The 15,117-nt window shown below is 34.1% G+C and overlaps 2 protein-coding genes across 2 annotated transcripts; both read right to left on the minus strand.

Annotated features, from left to right (window-relative positions):
* Window positions 1,332–2,494, minus strand: LOC109328465 (glutathione transferase GST 23-like). The gene is made up of 2 exons (XM_019561939.1): window positions 2,033–2,494; window positions 1,332–1,872 (listed from the first exon to the last, which is right to left on the minus strand). Exons 1-2 carry the CDS (start codon window positions 2,345–2,347, stop codon window positions 1,516–1,518), a joined length of 672 nt encoding a protein of 223 aa, XP_019417484.1. The 5' UTR covers window positions 2,348–2,494; the 3' UTR covers window positions 1,332–1,515.
* Window positions 5,710–7,713, minus strand: LOC109327753 (dihydrofolate reductase-like). Its single transcript, XM_019560906.1, has 6 exons — window positions 7,422–7,713; window positions 7,179–7,277; window positions 7,042–7,083; window positions 6,790–6,919; window positions 5,946–6,047; window positions 5,710–5,858 (listed from the first exon to the last, which is right to left on the minus strand). The coding sequence occupies exons 1-6, from the start codon at window positions 7,647–7,649 to the stop codon at window positions 5,710–5,712; spliced, it is 750 nt and encodes a 249-aa protein (XP_019416451.1). The 5' UTR covers window positions 7,650–7,713.

Raw genomic sequence — 15,117 nt, forward strand, 5'->3', positions numbered from 1 at the left:
CTATCCAAGTTATTTCTAGAAAATGATTTTTATTAGAAAGGATTGATTAATAAATAGATGTATAAAAATTATTTTTTGTTTATTCCAGAAAATTATTTAAATATATGCTACTGTTTTTTATTTTATTTTATTTTATTTTATGTCAAATAAAATTATTATATGGTTAACAAGAATATATTAGATAATGTTATTATAATATGAAAGTAGTGGAGAATAGAATAAACTATATAAAAAAGGCCTACCTTTTTGTGGGAATTGCAATGTGAGGATGAGACTAATGTGTTGCACTTGGATATCTCTTGGACACTTGGCAGCAGGTGAGTGGATGAGGAGATGATGGTGTGAAGATTTTGGACACGTGGCGTGTCCGTGTTGGTTGACTGAGGAGGGTGCGTAGAAGGTTCTGTGCACACGGCTGCACTGGAACACGTGTTCCAGTGGGTGTAATGATCCTGTGTGGCGCAGTGTACCATAGCTGAGACATTTTTCTTGGTCTGATTCGCTGGATTTTTAGTCAACGTGAAGGAGTGGAAAGTAAGCTAATCGGACTGCTGTGATTCAACGTTCCATGCAAGTGCATGAGAATGGCATGGACCTACCTGCACTTAATCGCTCTGAAAGTAAAGGAGAGTTTTTTCTCTCTCTTAGTGTATGTGGCTTTTTCGCAGAGTTTTTTTAGTGTTTCCAGTGTCCTCTTTTTGTTTAACCTAAGCTCTATTTATAGTGAAAATTTAACCACCAAATCCCTAAAATTAAGTTAATTAATATCTCAACTTTGTTAATCAAATTTCTTGATTTTAGGAAACTAACTAGCACTGATTTGACCACCTATTAATTGTTAGTTTTTTTTAATTCAAATAGAAGTTAATACCAATATGTCAAACATCTTTATCTAATTATTTTTATAAATTCGAAATATAATTATAAAAAACCATAAAATAGTTTTAAATATTTTTTATTAATTTAATATCATAATTTCGAAAATACTAAAAATAAATAAAATAAAGCTACTTTTGATTCAAATTTCGGTTAACCTAATCACTTGGATTTAGGAACCCTAATGTCATTGATTTATTTATTATTATTTTTTGAATTTTCAGTTAACCTAATCATTTAGATTTAGGAAATTGATTTTTTTTGTTATATTTTCAAAAATAATTATAAAAGATTCATAAAAATAGTTTAATTATTTATATTCATCAAATATTAAAATTTTGGAAAATGTCAAAATAAATATAGTGAATTTAATTTATTCTTTTTATTTACAAAATTTTTTGGACCTTTTTCTAGGCCGGATAAAATTGGGTGTTCACACGCACCACCGCCACAAAGTCCAGCATAGTCTCTATCAAACCACCTCTAATTATAGCCTTCGCGGTTATTGGTGTCCTTACTGGCGTTGACAATTATCTCTATGCATATGGCGTGGCTCGTCTCCCTGTATCCACTTCTGCTCTTATCATCGCCTCCCAACTCGCCTTCACCGCGGTTTTCAAGTTGATGGGGCAGGCCTTTTCAAGTTGATAATGATCTCAAAACCTTGTAGAAGGCCTTGTTGTGCTCCAACAATTTCTCACGAGGTGGCATGCATTCTTTGATAATAGGATGCTCAAGAAAATCATCAAACCAAGCATTAAGCTTAGCCATCGACTTCGTATCAATAAGGTTTATGCCGACAATTTCCTCCACTAATCGAACCCAGCATCCTAGCCATCCAGTAGCAACATCAGTGAACCCTATTTTTTCACCTCCAAAGTAGCGCTTTCCCTCAAATCCACTTTCAAGGGTCTTTAGATTCTCTCGAGCTTCTTCTGCAGCTTTCTTTTGCTCCACCCCTCCCTTGGAAAAGGTGGTCATAACTGCTGGCACACACTGAAAAATAAAAGAAGATCAATTTCTGTATATACAGGTTCAAGTGTTCAACATTGAAGGAGATCGAAAACTTGAGTTAGAGTGTGACACAAAATAGCATATGATAATATGCTGTCTAATAATTTATTGCCATTTGTAGCATCTTAATTTGGTTTCATACCTTTTCATCAACGAATCTAGACCAGAACCGTGCCTTGGCCTTTTCATAAGGATCAAGTGGAAGAAGAGGATTTTGCTTCCAGGTCTCATCAATATACTCAAGAATCACAAGTGATTCTGCCAGGGACTTACCTTGGTGCACAAGAACTGGTACCTTCTTGTAGACAGGGTTATATTGCATGAGCAATGCACTCTTGTTGGTTAGATCTTCTTCTACGTACTGATACTGAATTCCTTTCAGTTCCAGTGCCCACTTGACCCTGAGGGCAAATGGACTACCCCAAAACCCTATTAACGTGAGTGAATCTGAAGCCATTTTTCTTATAAAAACCCAAAATTCAGCAGTTCTCTTTCATTATGTTTCTGTAATCATGATTTATATTATTAATAATTGTCAATCACTAGAAACTAGAAAGTTAGACAAGTAATTGAGTCTGAATAGTCAAATAGAAAATCATAAATTGGCCTCAATGATGGAAAGTTCCTATCTCGTGTCTTGACTTTTAGGCTGCTAGCACGACAAGGATGGCTTTCAAATACTGATTGGAGGTATTAAAATAGAGTAATGTTATATCTCTTACTAAATCATCTTATTAATTCTTCTATCAATAAAAAAAATAGTTCGTTAGGAGGATATATCATTTTTTATTAAAATAAATTTGAGACAATATATCTATATTTTGCTTCAACCTTCATAGCTTACCTAAATAGATTTTGAAGTTTTACACAATTGATGATTATATAAATTTTTTAAATTGAATCTGAAATGTTTAGATGGTGCAAGATAATTATAAAAAACAAATCTAATTTATCTCAAAAGCCCATTTATATGATTAGGTTATTTTGATACGTATTAGTGGTGTGGATAGAGTGACTCGAGGGTGAGAGACGTTCATCCAATATAAAATTCAATACAATTTGTGCTGAAAGCATCATTTGAGTAGTCATAGTAGATTGCCTAACTGATACGGAGATATATTGCATATTAAATCAAATTCATTAAGTTTTGTTCTTTGTTGTTGGGATTGGATAATCGGAGGACGGATGGTCGGGAGCTGATGATGAATGGTCGAGAATGTGTTGTCGGATGATCATCTGAACCTGCCGGGGGAGGTACTTGAAAAGGTTCTCCGACGATCAAGTCAGTAATGTATTCTAGAGAGAGAATGAGAGTAAAGAAGAGAGAGGTTAGAGCAATAAGTGTAGCAATGAATGAGTGAATGAGTTAATTATACTCCATGCGTGGTCTCCTATTTATAGAGCGTTGTGAATGATGAGTTGACATCTGGCCATTAGTTAGCATCTAACGGACATAAGGAACATACTCAGATCGTCCTTTGTTGTCCTATGAGTCTGCTCTGGCCGAATTGTCGGGGACATACGAAATGTGCAGACGGTTTCGCAGACGGCCTGTTATCTAACATTGAAGGCGGGTCAGCGGCGCATTAAATGGTGGGTCAGAGGCGCATTAAATGCTATGCCAGGAGCATTAAATGTTATGTCAGGAGCATTTAATGCTATGTCGGGAGCTCTTATAATTTCTACCACGGGGGAACCTACTTAAGGCGGTCAATGCAGGTTATGCGGGGCAATGGATGTCATCCTCGGGATCCCACTTCTTACAAAAGCTTGCCTGGTCTAGGACGATAACCTCACTCCTATTACCTCCTACCTGCACGTCACGCAAGAGGGCGGATAAAGATAATCGTCGAGGTCGCCCCCATGTAGACCGGTGCCTTTGATGATGGAGAACCGGGGACGTAAAGATCGACGGGGGACCAAGCAAGATCTCCAAATCATCGGAGCTAGATTCCCCGCCGGTCATAATTAAAAGAAAAATGAAGAAAGGAAGAGGAATTACCGATTAAAAAAGCTTGGATGAAAGAAGACTTACAGATAGAAAAGATGCGCCCGAATTCAGTAGATGGTTGAAAGGTCGGCAAGAAGAGAATGAAGAATATGGGAAGAAAGAGCCCATATTTACAGGTAAGACCCCATCCCAGATCTACCTGGAAGCCCAATTTGAAACGCAAATTCGCCCATCCAAGAGCACTCGAGAACAATCTAACGGTAGCACAAAAACCCAGACGACGGAACCGAAAGGAGCAGACGTGTCGATTGAATACCCATGTGTCAACCTAGGAACAGATAGCCATCATGACCTATCCTTACACACCTAAACCGCGCCTGACCATAACTAGTATACCTCCAACCTACCCTTAGTTCACAAGCTTGGTCGTCCCTGACCGATCTAGTAGGCTGGGGGCAACTGTTCCATCTCAGTCATAACCGAACAATTACCCACCAGACCCGAGCATGATACTCGTTGCCCCACACGGTCCCCGTAAATGCTCGTGACACGACATTGACACCTCTGGCCTATCATTTAGTGCACCTCTGACCCACCATTTAATGCGCCTCTGACTCACCTCCAATGTCGGATAATAGGCCGCCTACCACGCCGCCTGCACATTCCACCTGCCCCTGACAAGTCGACAAGAATAGATCCGCAGGTCAAAGTAAGGACAGCCAAAGTACGTCTTTTGTACCCGTTAGATACTGGCCAATGATTAGATGTCACTTCAACACTTCCTAAGCTCTATAAATAGAAGAGACCATGCAAGGAGTATAATTAATTCTCATTCCCTCATTTATTGTTACTTATTGCTCTAACTTCTCTCTAGAATACTTTACTGACTTGATCGTCAGAGAACCTTTTTAGGTACCTCCCCAGGCGGGCCCAGAAGACCATCCGGTCATGTTACCCGTTCTTCTACACCACACCGGACATACTCTTCCGACCATCCATCCCCAGCTCCCGATCATCCACCTTTAACTTTAAAGAACAATATTGACATAGATTTATCATTATTCTTTTTATTTGTTGTAACTTTTTTCAACAAACCTGATTGAGGTGTATTTCTATATGTTGCAATTTGAAATTTCCAGGTTTATACTATATTTTGTTCGGGATAGAAAATCATTATGCCTTTAGGTTCGTTGGATCCGGGTTAAGAGTTAGATCAACTTGTTCTATTGAATCAATTGTGAGTGGTTTTCTCTTTAGAGGTTTACGCATCCTGAAAAGTTGTTTGATTAATGAAGTAAGAGAAAATATATTTTTTAAAATTTTCAGTTTTAGGTTTAACAAAACCTATGTATCCAGCATTCCAACTCAAAATTTGGGTCAAATCCTATGTCCTGATAAAAAAATTGTCCATACTTAAATTAAACTTTAAACAATAATGTTAAAAATATTAATTTAAGTTTTTCTATTTTTTTAATTAATTGAAATTTTTTAATTAAAAAAAGACAGAAGGTGAAACATAAATAAGAGAAATTGATATATTTAATGTCATACAAGAGAAAAAGGATGATTAAAAAACATTAGAACAATGTCAAAGATACCAATTTCATGTATGATGCTAACATATGAAGGAATTATCATAGAGCTAAAGTTGAAGAAAAAAGAATTGGGCCAAGGTTAAAAACAAAAGTTGTAGGACGGAGGAACTTATTTTATCTTGTATGCACTAAAGGACAAAAGTTGGAGGGTGATGGCTCATTTCCCGAGCTGATTGGAATATTAATTTTTGTTATTATAAATTTTCTTTTATTCATACAACATTATATCATTGGTTAAGACAGAAAATTGGACACAGTTGAAATAGATGATCCTTATTCTTTATTAAATATCACTTCTTGTATTAATTGGGTGGATTCGTTTCCAACAACATTACTACTTATATTAACGATTTCTTGTTCATTTTCAACGATCTTTTTAATTCTTTCGATGAAGCTCATCACGATCTTCAAATTCTCCTCATCTGCAAGGAAGAGAATACCATTCCTATCAATAACTCAAACGCAGTTAAATAACAAATTACCTGGGCACATTCCTATCAATAACGTACCTAGTACTGGTACCGTGTGGCCTCTGGGATGATGAACCACAACAGGTTCAACGCAGGTTTCAATTACTTCCTTCCCATATGTCTTCATAAAATCTTTCTCACCTGAAGTAAGCGTGAAAGATTTTCAGGACAGGATTTCATTTTCCTTAGCCAAACACTATTTCCATATTTTTGTTTATTGTCTTTTAATATTGGCCTATAAACTTCGAAATGATTAATTATAGAACTATTGCTTTCCCGTATAATATTAGTATGTTTACAATGAGTAATTTTGTGAAACAGAAGGCTTAAAGACAAAAGAGAAAAATGTATACACTAAAATTTTTAGTTGAAAAAAATGCAAAGGATAAGAATTAGAGGTCTCATTATATCTATACCTTGTTGGATATGCTTGGACATTTTTCAATATTATAACAGAATGTTTTTACTTTATACTATAAATCTAAAACGTTGTCACAAATTAAACTAGTGTAAAAAAATATTCACCTTGTTTTTTTTACAAAAAAAATGTATTTTTTAAAAATTCCAAGGTAACTATAACTACTTCATCACGAGTGAAAAATTTATATAGAGACATCAGACATGTCTATACAATCAAATTAGAATATAATAGTAATAAATAATTATTAATTAGCCATCAAATATTAGAATAATAATTTATAAAAAAGAATAATAACTTCCATTGATATTGTGCCTACAAGTCTCACTCTCACAACATTACACGTTTCTCTTCTCCTGCCAATGACTATGGTACTATTCAGTAAAATAACAACATGCCAATAAATTGAGGAATCAGCCATATACAAAAATTACAAAAGCAAAAATTTAGAGGCAAGGGACATACCTAGAAAGTGAAGAGAGGGGCAAGTGATGGGGCTAGGATATGCTTTCTCAGCAAAAGATGGTGATTTAAATTTGCCTCCTCCTATTATTATTATGAATTTCACTTTGGGAACATTCGTCAAAGCCAGACCCTGCTCACAACAATTCATTAAAAATATTAAGAGGATCATAATTTCTTCATCTCCCTTGTATTAGGTGGATATCGCTTGTGCTATGTTTAATCCAATTTTTCGTATAAAAAAAATTAAGTTACCTTCTCCTGAAGACCTGGGAGTGCAGCTGATAGTATAGCACCCTATATTAATGTGACAAATTCAAATTCTTTAAATAAAACTCGTAAGTTATATTAATTAACTTCAAAAACAGTATAATTTAATTTCAATTAGTTACCTGTGAGAAACCAAGAAGGCCATCAAAAGGCCCGTACTTGATCATGCACTCTTCTATGTATTCCAGGCATTCATCAAGGTTTGTATACTCTGTAAATTCCTGCGGTAACACCATGAATATATTTAGATATAATAGCAATTTCTTACACGAGAAAGTAACATATATTCATTATTTCATCCTAGTTAAGACCATGTTATTGAGAGGGAATGAAAAAAGAAAATAAAAAGAATATAGAGAATTAACATTGTTGTACTGAAACCACTCGTAGTAAGGAGGATCAAAAAGCCCTTCAACTGCGGATTTTCCCTGACAAGGAAAAGGGGCATCGACAAAAACGAGGTCAAGGTTGTCTAGTAAGGATTGGGGCCATTTCTGCATCTGTTTCTTGTGGATTTCTGCACTTGTTCTGAAACCATGTAGGCACAGGAATCTTGGCTTCCTCACCGTGTTAGTATTTTCTTCGCTTCCCATCTTGGGTTGTTATTCTTCTAGCTTATGACTAAGACTAGAGAAGAAGAGATGCAGTAGCACTCGTTTTAAATAGGATGTGAATAATGCATCTCATAATTACGACATGTTTTTTTATTTAATTATTTTCAATAAAAATATTTTTAAAATTAAATAAAACAATATAAATATTATACTTTTACTAATTAGAGGAGATAAATTATCTCTTAGTATGATAAAATATTTTATTCTCGTTATCATTCCATGTATTCTATTTCTTTGTTTGGACCTCAAGTTTTTTTTATTCTAGTTCCATTTTGGTTGTGTGGCAGCTTCCAATTCCACCAAGTTTACGTCAAAATCTAGAGCGATAAATTACAAGGTGATAACTAATAGAATGAAATCAGGTATACCATGTTAATGTTCTTAACTTTGTTTTACCCAATAAGGTAGTGTCATATTATTTAAAATTTCATATTTAATTTATTAACTCTTATAATCTTTTAAATATGAGTTAAAATTTTAAATGATATAACAATATCTTATTGAACAAGACCGGGTTAATAATGTACATTTGGAATCCTCATTCTAACTCGTATCCAATAGTATTTAATTTGAATGAATTTAAGAAAACAATTTGTACTTTAAACTACTGTATTTTTAACTAATTGAGAAATTATTTAGTTGAGTTTTCTAATAAAAATATTGTATATGAATTAGGAAGTAAAGTAAACTTGTTTAATTTACTCGGCTCCTTTTTGTTTCTTTTTCATTTAAATATAAGAAGTAAAAATACTATTAAATGAGTTTAATTATAAAAATTAACATTTTTTACTTCACTATAGTTTAAGATCGGGGTAAATTTGGAGTAAAGCTTATTTCTAATTGACCCAAAATATTAATTGAATTAATTTTTGAATTTGTGTTTCATTCTAGACCCTAAAACTTATTTGATCATGAACGTTGATTGGTTTAACTTTTATTTTGAACTTGAAGACGATCTTTGACTTATTAAATATAATGCATTTTTTCTCTTTTAGACAAAATCTTTTTAATATAGCTTATTTCTATGTATTTGTAGTTTGATATGTGAAATGATACATGCAAATATTTTGCAAAATATTTGAGTACATGTACATATGATAAAAATACACAATCAATAACATATGAAATGAGATAATTAAGTGTTCTAAATTACTAGCAAAAGTAATTAAAAAATATTATTCTTAAAAACAACACTGAATGAGTAGATATTTTGCTGAAATCAAATGCCTTGTTTAATGAGTTAAAGTTGAACAAGCTCGTATAAACAAAAGTTAAAGATGAGTAAAATTTTAACTCTTACCCAACTTTGAATACCAAAGTGTTGGTATAATAGTGTAAGATCTCACTAAATCCACATATATTTAAAATGTCAAAAGTTTGAATTCTAAAAGCGATATTTTTTGAGAGAGAAAATCATTCACCTAAAAATGGATTAGTTCCATATCCATAAGACGAGAGAATACCTTGGTTATACAAAAAAGTGGAGTGGCAAGTGCATATTTTTTACTTGTTTTTAATGGCAAAAATGTGATTTCATTGTAATCAAAATGATATATGTGTAATTTGAAATTGCATTTCTCTTTACTTTTTAAAACACTTGCCCTAATGGAGAGGATCTTAAATCAAGTAAAATAGGGTCTGATACACCCCTAGTTTAAGACAAGGGGATCTGTCTAGTACTGGAGAGTCCAGTATTGGATAGCACTTTGACACATGGTAAAAAAATCTTTTTAACGATCATGATTTCGTATTATTTTTGAATAAAAATTAAAAAAACAAAGTTTGAAAAAATTTCAATCACACGTTTTAGTAATGGTTTCTCAATTACCTGAGAGAAATTAAACTTTAAAGATATTAGTCTTTCATTTATATTTGATTAGATAAAATTATTAAAAAGAAAGCAAAAAATTACAAGGAAAGCTAGTCATGTTTAATCTAAATATCTATTATAGTATTGAAATGCTTTTGTAAATGTACTCACACCAAAATAAGGCCATTTGTTAAGCATTTAAAAAGGTGCATAAGATTTAGAAAATTAAATATGGTGGTTTCCAAGAAATATTTTTTTGTGTTTGAGCTTTGAATAGTTCCCTAAGGGCGCAAAAATATATATTGTTCGAAAAGTGTATAACACTAGGGAATGGAGTATCTCCTTATATAAGGAGATAAGTTATCTCCTTCTGCCAGTGAAATCATGACATGTGTCATGTTTCATCATTTTCAATAAAAACATTTTAAAAAATAAACAAAATAGCATACATGTCACATTTTTACTGGCTAGAGGAGATAAGTTATCTCCTTATATAAGGAGATACATTATTCTCATAACACTATATCACTGTTTGTAATTGATGAGACAAAATATAATTAAATTAAAAGTTTATAATACCTTACCTTTTTTTAATGTCGAGGATTTATCTGTTCCATTGCATAAAATTCACTTAAATGTAATGAGTTTTTATTTGCATGACGTTTATTATCTTCTTTCCTAATACAGTCATTCCTTATATGTGATTGTTAATTTTTTATTACTTACATGAATGGAAGAAAAAATTAAATAAAAGTAGTTGTAGAAAAATTTGATTAATATATTTTTAAAATTTTAAAGAGGACAAAAAAATGAAAACGAATAGATAAATATAAATAGGAGTTTAAAATCTATGCACTGACAGTGTAAATTTTTTACACTGTCGACACATCATCCACCATTGATTTATAATAATTTTGTTTGAAAGTGAATGCTAACTAAATATGAATGCTAGAGATTTACTGACAGTGTAAAAAACACTTACGCTATCAATATATATATATTAAATCTTATAAATAGTCACAGACTATGCCAATTGGCAACACCAATATCAGAGCATCACAAAAGTAAAACTGTCCATCTCCCGAAATCTTCAAGTTCACATCCTTTTACGTTTCTTCTTTGACAAATTGGTCCGCATAAGTATTAATTTCTCAAAATATACTTAACAAATTGTCTCAAAGTCTATCGTAAATCAATCATATTATATCATGACAATTAAAAAATTAAATATTTATAACTTTATTAATTTTTATTTTATTGTAATTAGTTAGAGACAAGGTTGAAGATAAGTTTAGGGACAACAAATCCCTGTCCAAAATATACTCCATAAACCTCATAATCTTTATCCAAATGTTGCTTGATATCAATACAGTTTTACTTTAATTCAACATGTGTTAACAATTTTTTTCACTATCAGCTTTTTATTTGTCATTTGTCTGTATTCTTTTTTTTTTGTCGTTAAAAGTCAATAGCATTAATGTATAAATCAAGAATGATTAATATATGTTACTTTTATTTAAAAGCTAATAATTACTAACGTATAAATGATGAATGATATATTTATAGTATAAAAAGATTATACATAGATATTAAACTCTATTAAAAACAAAATAAGATAGACAATTGTTCTTGTTTACACTATAAAGGGTATCACTTCATCCTTTTGAATAAGAACTAATTCATTTTAGAGTGTGTAACTGTTATTCTAAATAAATGTCATTCTAAAAAATCGAATATTTGACATTTAATTATACGAAGATTTAGTGACACCACTAAACCAACACCTTATTAATTGTCATTAAGGGTGGAAACAGACCAGGCCGCCTATCAGGGACCTATTACCTGGCCTATAACAGGCTAGGCCAGGCCAGACTTTTTTCATTAACAGGCCAGGCTCGGGCTTTCTAAAAAGCCTATTTAGCTTAACAAGCCAGACTTTAGGCCACCTAAAAGGCCTATTAAGCCTAAGAGGCCGGCCTATTTAGTTATTTTATATATGAATATTGAATTTATACTATTTTAATATAAATAATATTATTATATATGTAATATTAATATAAAAATTTATACAAAAATATAATTTAATTATTAGAATTAGATGGGCCTAACTAAAAGTATGCATATAAGCCTATTTAAATGTAGACATGGTAGCCTATTTCATAACCATATAGTATAATAGGCCTTTAAACATGCTAATAGGCCAGGCCAGGCTTTTAAACAAGCCAGGCTCAGGCTTTGATTTTTTTTTTAAACAGGCTAACAGGCCAGACCCAGACTCCTATATGCTATATAGGCTGGGCCTGTTTAAGGCAAAGCCTGACCTAACATGTTTCCGCTCTTAATTGTCATGCCATTTATCATAATATTAATACCCATCTTGGTATAACAAACTTATTGTTACTTTATCGTTACTAGTGTTGCTAGTTACTTTATCAATTCACACTCTTATTATTTTTTGGCACTATTAATTATTAAGAGTATTTTATCTTTTTTTGGTAAGGAACAAATCCATTTTAGGGTATGTGATTGTCATTTCCAACATGTATCGTTTTCAGGAATCGAATCCTTCAACTTTTAATCATTTGGAAATCTAACGAAACCTTATACTACTAGACTAATGCATTGTTGACCAAACTCTTATTGTTTAAGATTAAGTTAATTACAACTTACAACCTTTATATATACAATTTTTTTATAATATAAAAGAATTAACTTCTCAAAAAAATATGTCGTCAAACTTTGACATGATTGTGTCTTGATGTATTTTCAAAATGAAAATCTTGTAGATAGATTAGGCGGACCATATTTTGTCCCGCCCAAATAACCTAAGAATAAAAAAACTAATTTCTAATTTTCATACATTTTTAAATAAAAAAAAGGTTTTATGGAAAACCTATTGGTTGAATATAATTTCAAACTATTCCCCCAATTTTCATTTAAAATAAAAACTAAAAAACTTTTAATCAACACTTAATTGACATGATAATGCTATAATATTTCAAATTAATTTTCTTCATCAATTTTCGTTTTCTTTTAATAATAAACAAATAAAAATCAAATCAACTTAATAACTTTTGTATGATGTATTTTTCTCTCAAAGTCAGCCGTTAGATTGAGAATAGAATCCATGTTCATAAAATTCACATTCATCTATGGTAATTCGCTGAAATGTTTTAATATTAATGTAGACGGTTGTTTTAAACCCAATAAAAGATAAAGAAAATGTAAAAAGCAACCATTTGATTACATAGCTATTCAAACTTATTCTATTTAGGTCATAAGGTCGTAACCAACATCTCTCTAACCCATCCTTATAGTCCATTAGCTTGGTTATCCCCGACCAACTTGGTAGATTGGGGGCAATTGTTCCATCCCTGTCATAACCGAGTAATTGACCATGGGTGCTGAGCATGACGTCCATTGCCCCACATAACCTCCATTGCCCGCCTTAAGTAAGTTCCCCCATGGTAGAAACTATAAGAGCTTCCGACATAGTATTAAATGCTTCTGACATAACATTTAATGTTCATGGCATATCATTTAATGCGTCTCTAACCCACCATTTAATGTGTCACTGACCCGCCTTCAATGTCAGATAACAGACCGTCTGCCACGCCGTCTGCACATTCCGCCTGTCCCCGACAATTCGACCAAAGCATATTCGTAGGACAAGAAATGACGATCTGAGTACGTTCCTTATGTCTGTTAGATGCTGACCAATGGCTGGATGTCAGGTCAGCATTCACAACGCTCTATAAATAGGAGACCACACATGGAGTATAATTAACTCTCATTCCCTCATTCATTGCTACACTTATTGCTCTAACCTCTCTCTTATTTACTCTCATTCTCTCTCTAGAATACATTATTGACTTGATCGTCGGATAACCTTTTCATGTACCTCCCCAGCGGGTCCAGATGATCATTCGACCTAGTCTCCTGCTCTCCCACACGTTCCCGACCATTCATCATCAGCTCCCGACCATTCGTCCTCCATTCCCAATCATCCAATCCCAACAGCAAAGAACATTGGCGCCGTTCGTGGCTTACCTACAACATGGTGACCACCCGTAACCAAGCTCAACCACTTAGCCATGCAGAACCACTCAACCCGAATCACGATACCCCTTTCACTGAACCTTCAGCACTAGTACAACCATCTTACCAGGCTAGCCAAAGTCCTCCCCCAAACATCATCCCAGAAGCACCCACTACCCAACAACTCTGCCACATGATACAAACCCAAGGCCAAATTATCCAGCAACAGACCCACTACTAGCCGAGTTGCGCCAACATCGACAAGAACCCAGTAATGGACCTTCACGGCCAGTTGCCCCCCAAACACTAAAATCACTTAGATAACTCACCCCCCCCCCCCCCAAACACGACCACAACTCCTCACGAGCAAGACATCCTTTCACCGAAACCATTATGTCATCACCACTCCCAAAACATCTTACTCGACCAACCAACATCAACAATACGATGGAACATGTGACCCACATGATCATCTGGATGCTTTTGAGGCCTCAATGCTTTTCCATGGAGCCATCGACCCCATCATGTGCCAGGCATTTCCCCTTACTCTGAAACGGGCTGCTCTGCAGTGGTTTACCCGGCTCGTACCAAACAACATCGACCAATGGGCCACTCTCGCCAATGGATTGAACATCCGCTTCACAACAAGCAAAGAGCAACCTCGCTCTTCTTACACCTTGTCCGGTATACGGTAGAAGTCACATGAACCCCTCCGATCTTACCTAGACAGATTCAACTCGGCGGCCATGAAGGTTTGCACTCTGAGCCCGGAGGTGGCGGTACATATCTTGGTGACAGGCTTGCAGGATGACCTCTTCAGGCAAGAATTGGCTAAATATTCAGACCTCACAATGGAAGAACTCCGATCTAAGGCTCAACAATTCATCAATCTAGAAGAAACCCACCCTAAGGATACTGGACAATGAAATCTTCAGAGCTTATCCAAAATTGGTTGTCTGTATATTGAATCTGATATGCTACATAAAAGACAATTGCTGACTCATGATGGAAAAGAGGAGTTTTGAACCTGAGTTTTGAACATGTCTTTCTCGCTTGAGCGAGGTGCACTCGCTTGGGCGAGAAAGACACATAAACTTTTATATCCAAAAGTAGGAATTGTCGCTTGAGCGACAGTCCCCTCGTTTGAGTGAGGGACAAGCGGTGATTTAAGCCTTTTTCCTTGAATTAGAAATTGCCGCTTGGGCTAGGGATCCAGAGCTCCTTTTACGCAGATTCCTTCAATTTCCATATTTTCTATTCCTCATTCTCCTGCAATTGACACAAAAACATGTAAGGTCCTTAAACAAGATTAATCACACTAGATTCTTTAGAGTTGTGCATGACTTTCATCAGAACTACACCATAAGTGCTCAAAATCTAGATGAATTTCCTTCACAACATGACATTTAACAACATGTCATAGAGGTAGTGGATCGTGTCCCAATATTGCAACAATTGTCCAGCGTTTTCTTAGGTAATGAGGAGGGTTCAACGACACTATGCAAAGGCAATTTATTGAGACAGTTAGCACTTGGTTCAGATTGGTTTTTTAAATTTTGACTAGACGGTTGAGATGGGTTGGTGGACACGTTTTTTTTT

The sequence above is a fragment of the Lupinus angustifolius genome, chromosome LG15 (assembly GCF_001865875.1).
Source record: "Lupinus angustifolius cultivar Tanjil chromosome LG15, LupAngTanjil_v1.0, whole genome shotgun sequence".
In the NCBI taxonomy this organism is placed as follows: domain Eukaryota; kingdom Viridiplantae; phylum Streptophyta; class Magnoliopsida; order Fabales; family Fabaceae; genus Lupinus; species Lupinus angustifolius.

Bases quoted from the DNA above. Each gene is read 5' to 3' on its own strand.
- LOC109328465 (XM_019561939.1), bottom strand. From the start codon at position 2,347: ATGGCTTCAGATTCACTCACGTTAATAGGGTTTTGGGGTAGTCCATTT. The intron at 1,873-2,032 runs GTATGAAACCAA...TTTATTTTTCAG, and splicing joins CTAGATTCGTTGATGAAAAG to TGTGTGCCAGCAGTTATGAC.
- LOC109327753 (XM_019560906.1), bottom strand. From the start codon at position 7,649: ATGGGAAGCGAAGAAAATACTAACACGGTGAGGAAGCCAAGATTCCTG. The intron at 6,920-7,041 runs GTAACTTAATTT...TGTTGTGAGCAG, and splicing joins TCCCAGGTCTTCAGGAGAAG to GGTCTGGCTTTGACGAATGT. The intron at 5,859-5,945 runs GTACGTTATTGA...TCTTCCTTGCAG, and splicing joins CCACACGGTACCAGTACTAG to ATGAGGAGAATTTGAAGATC.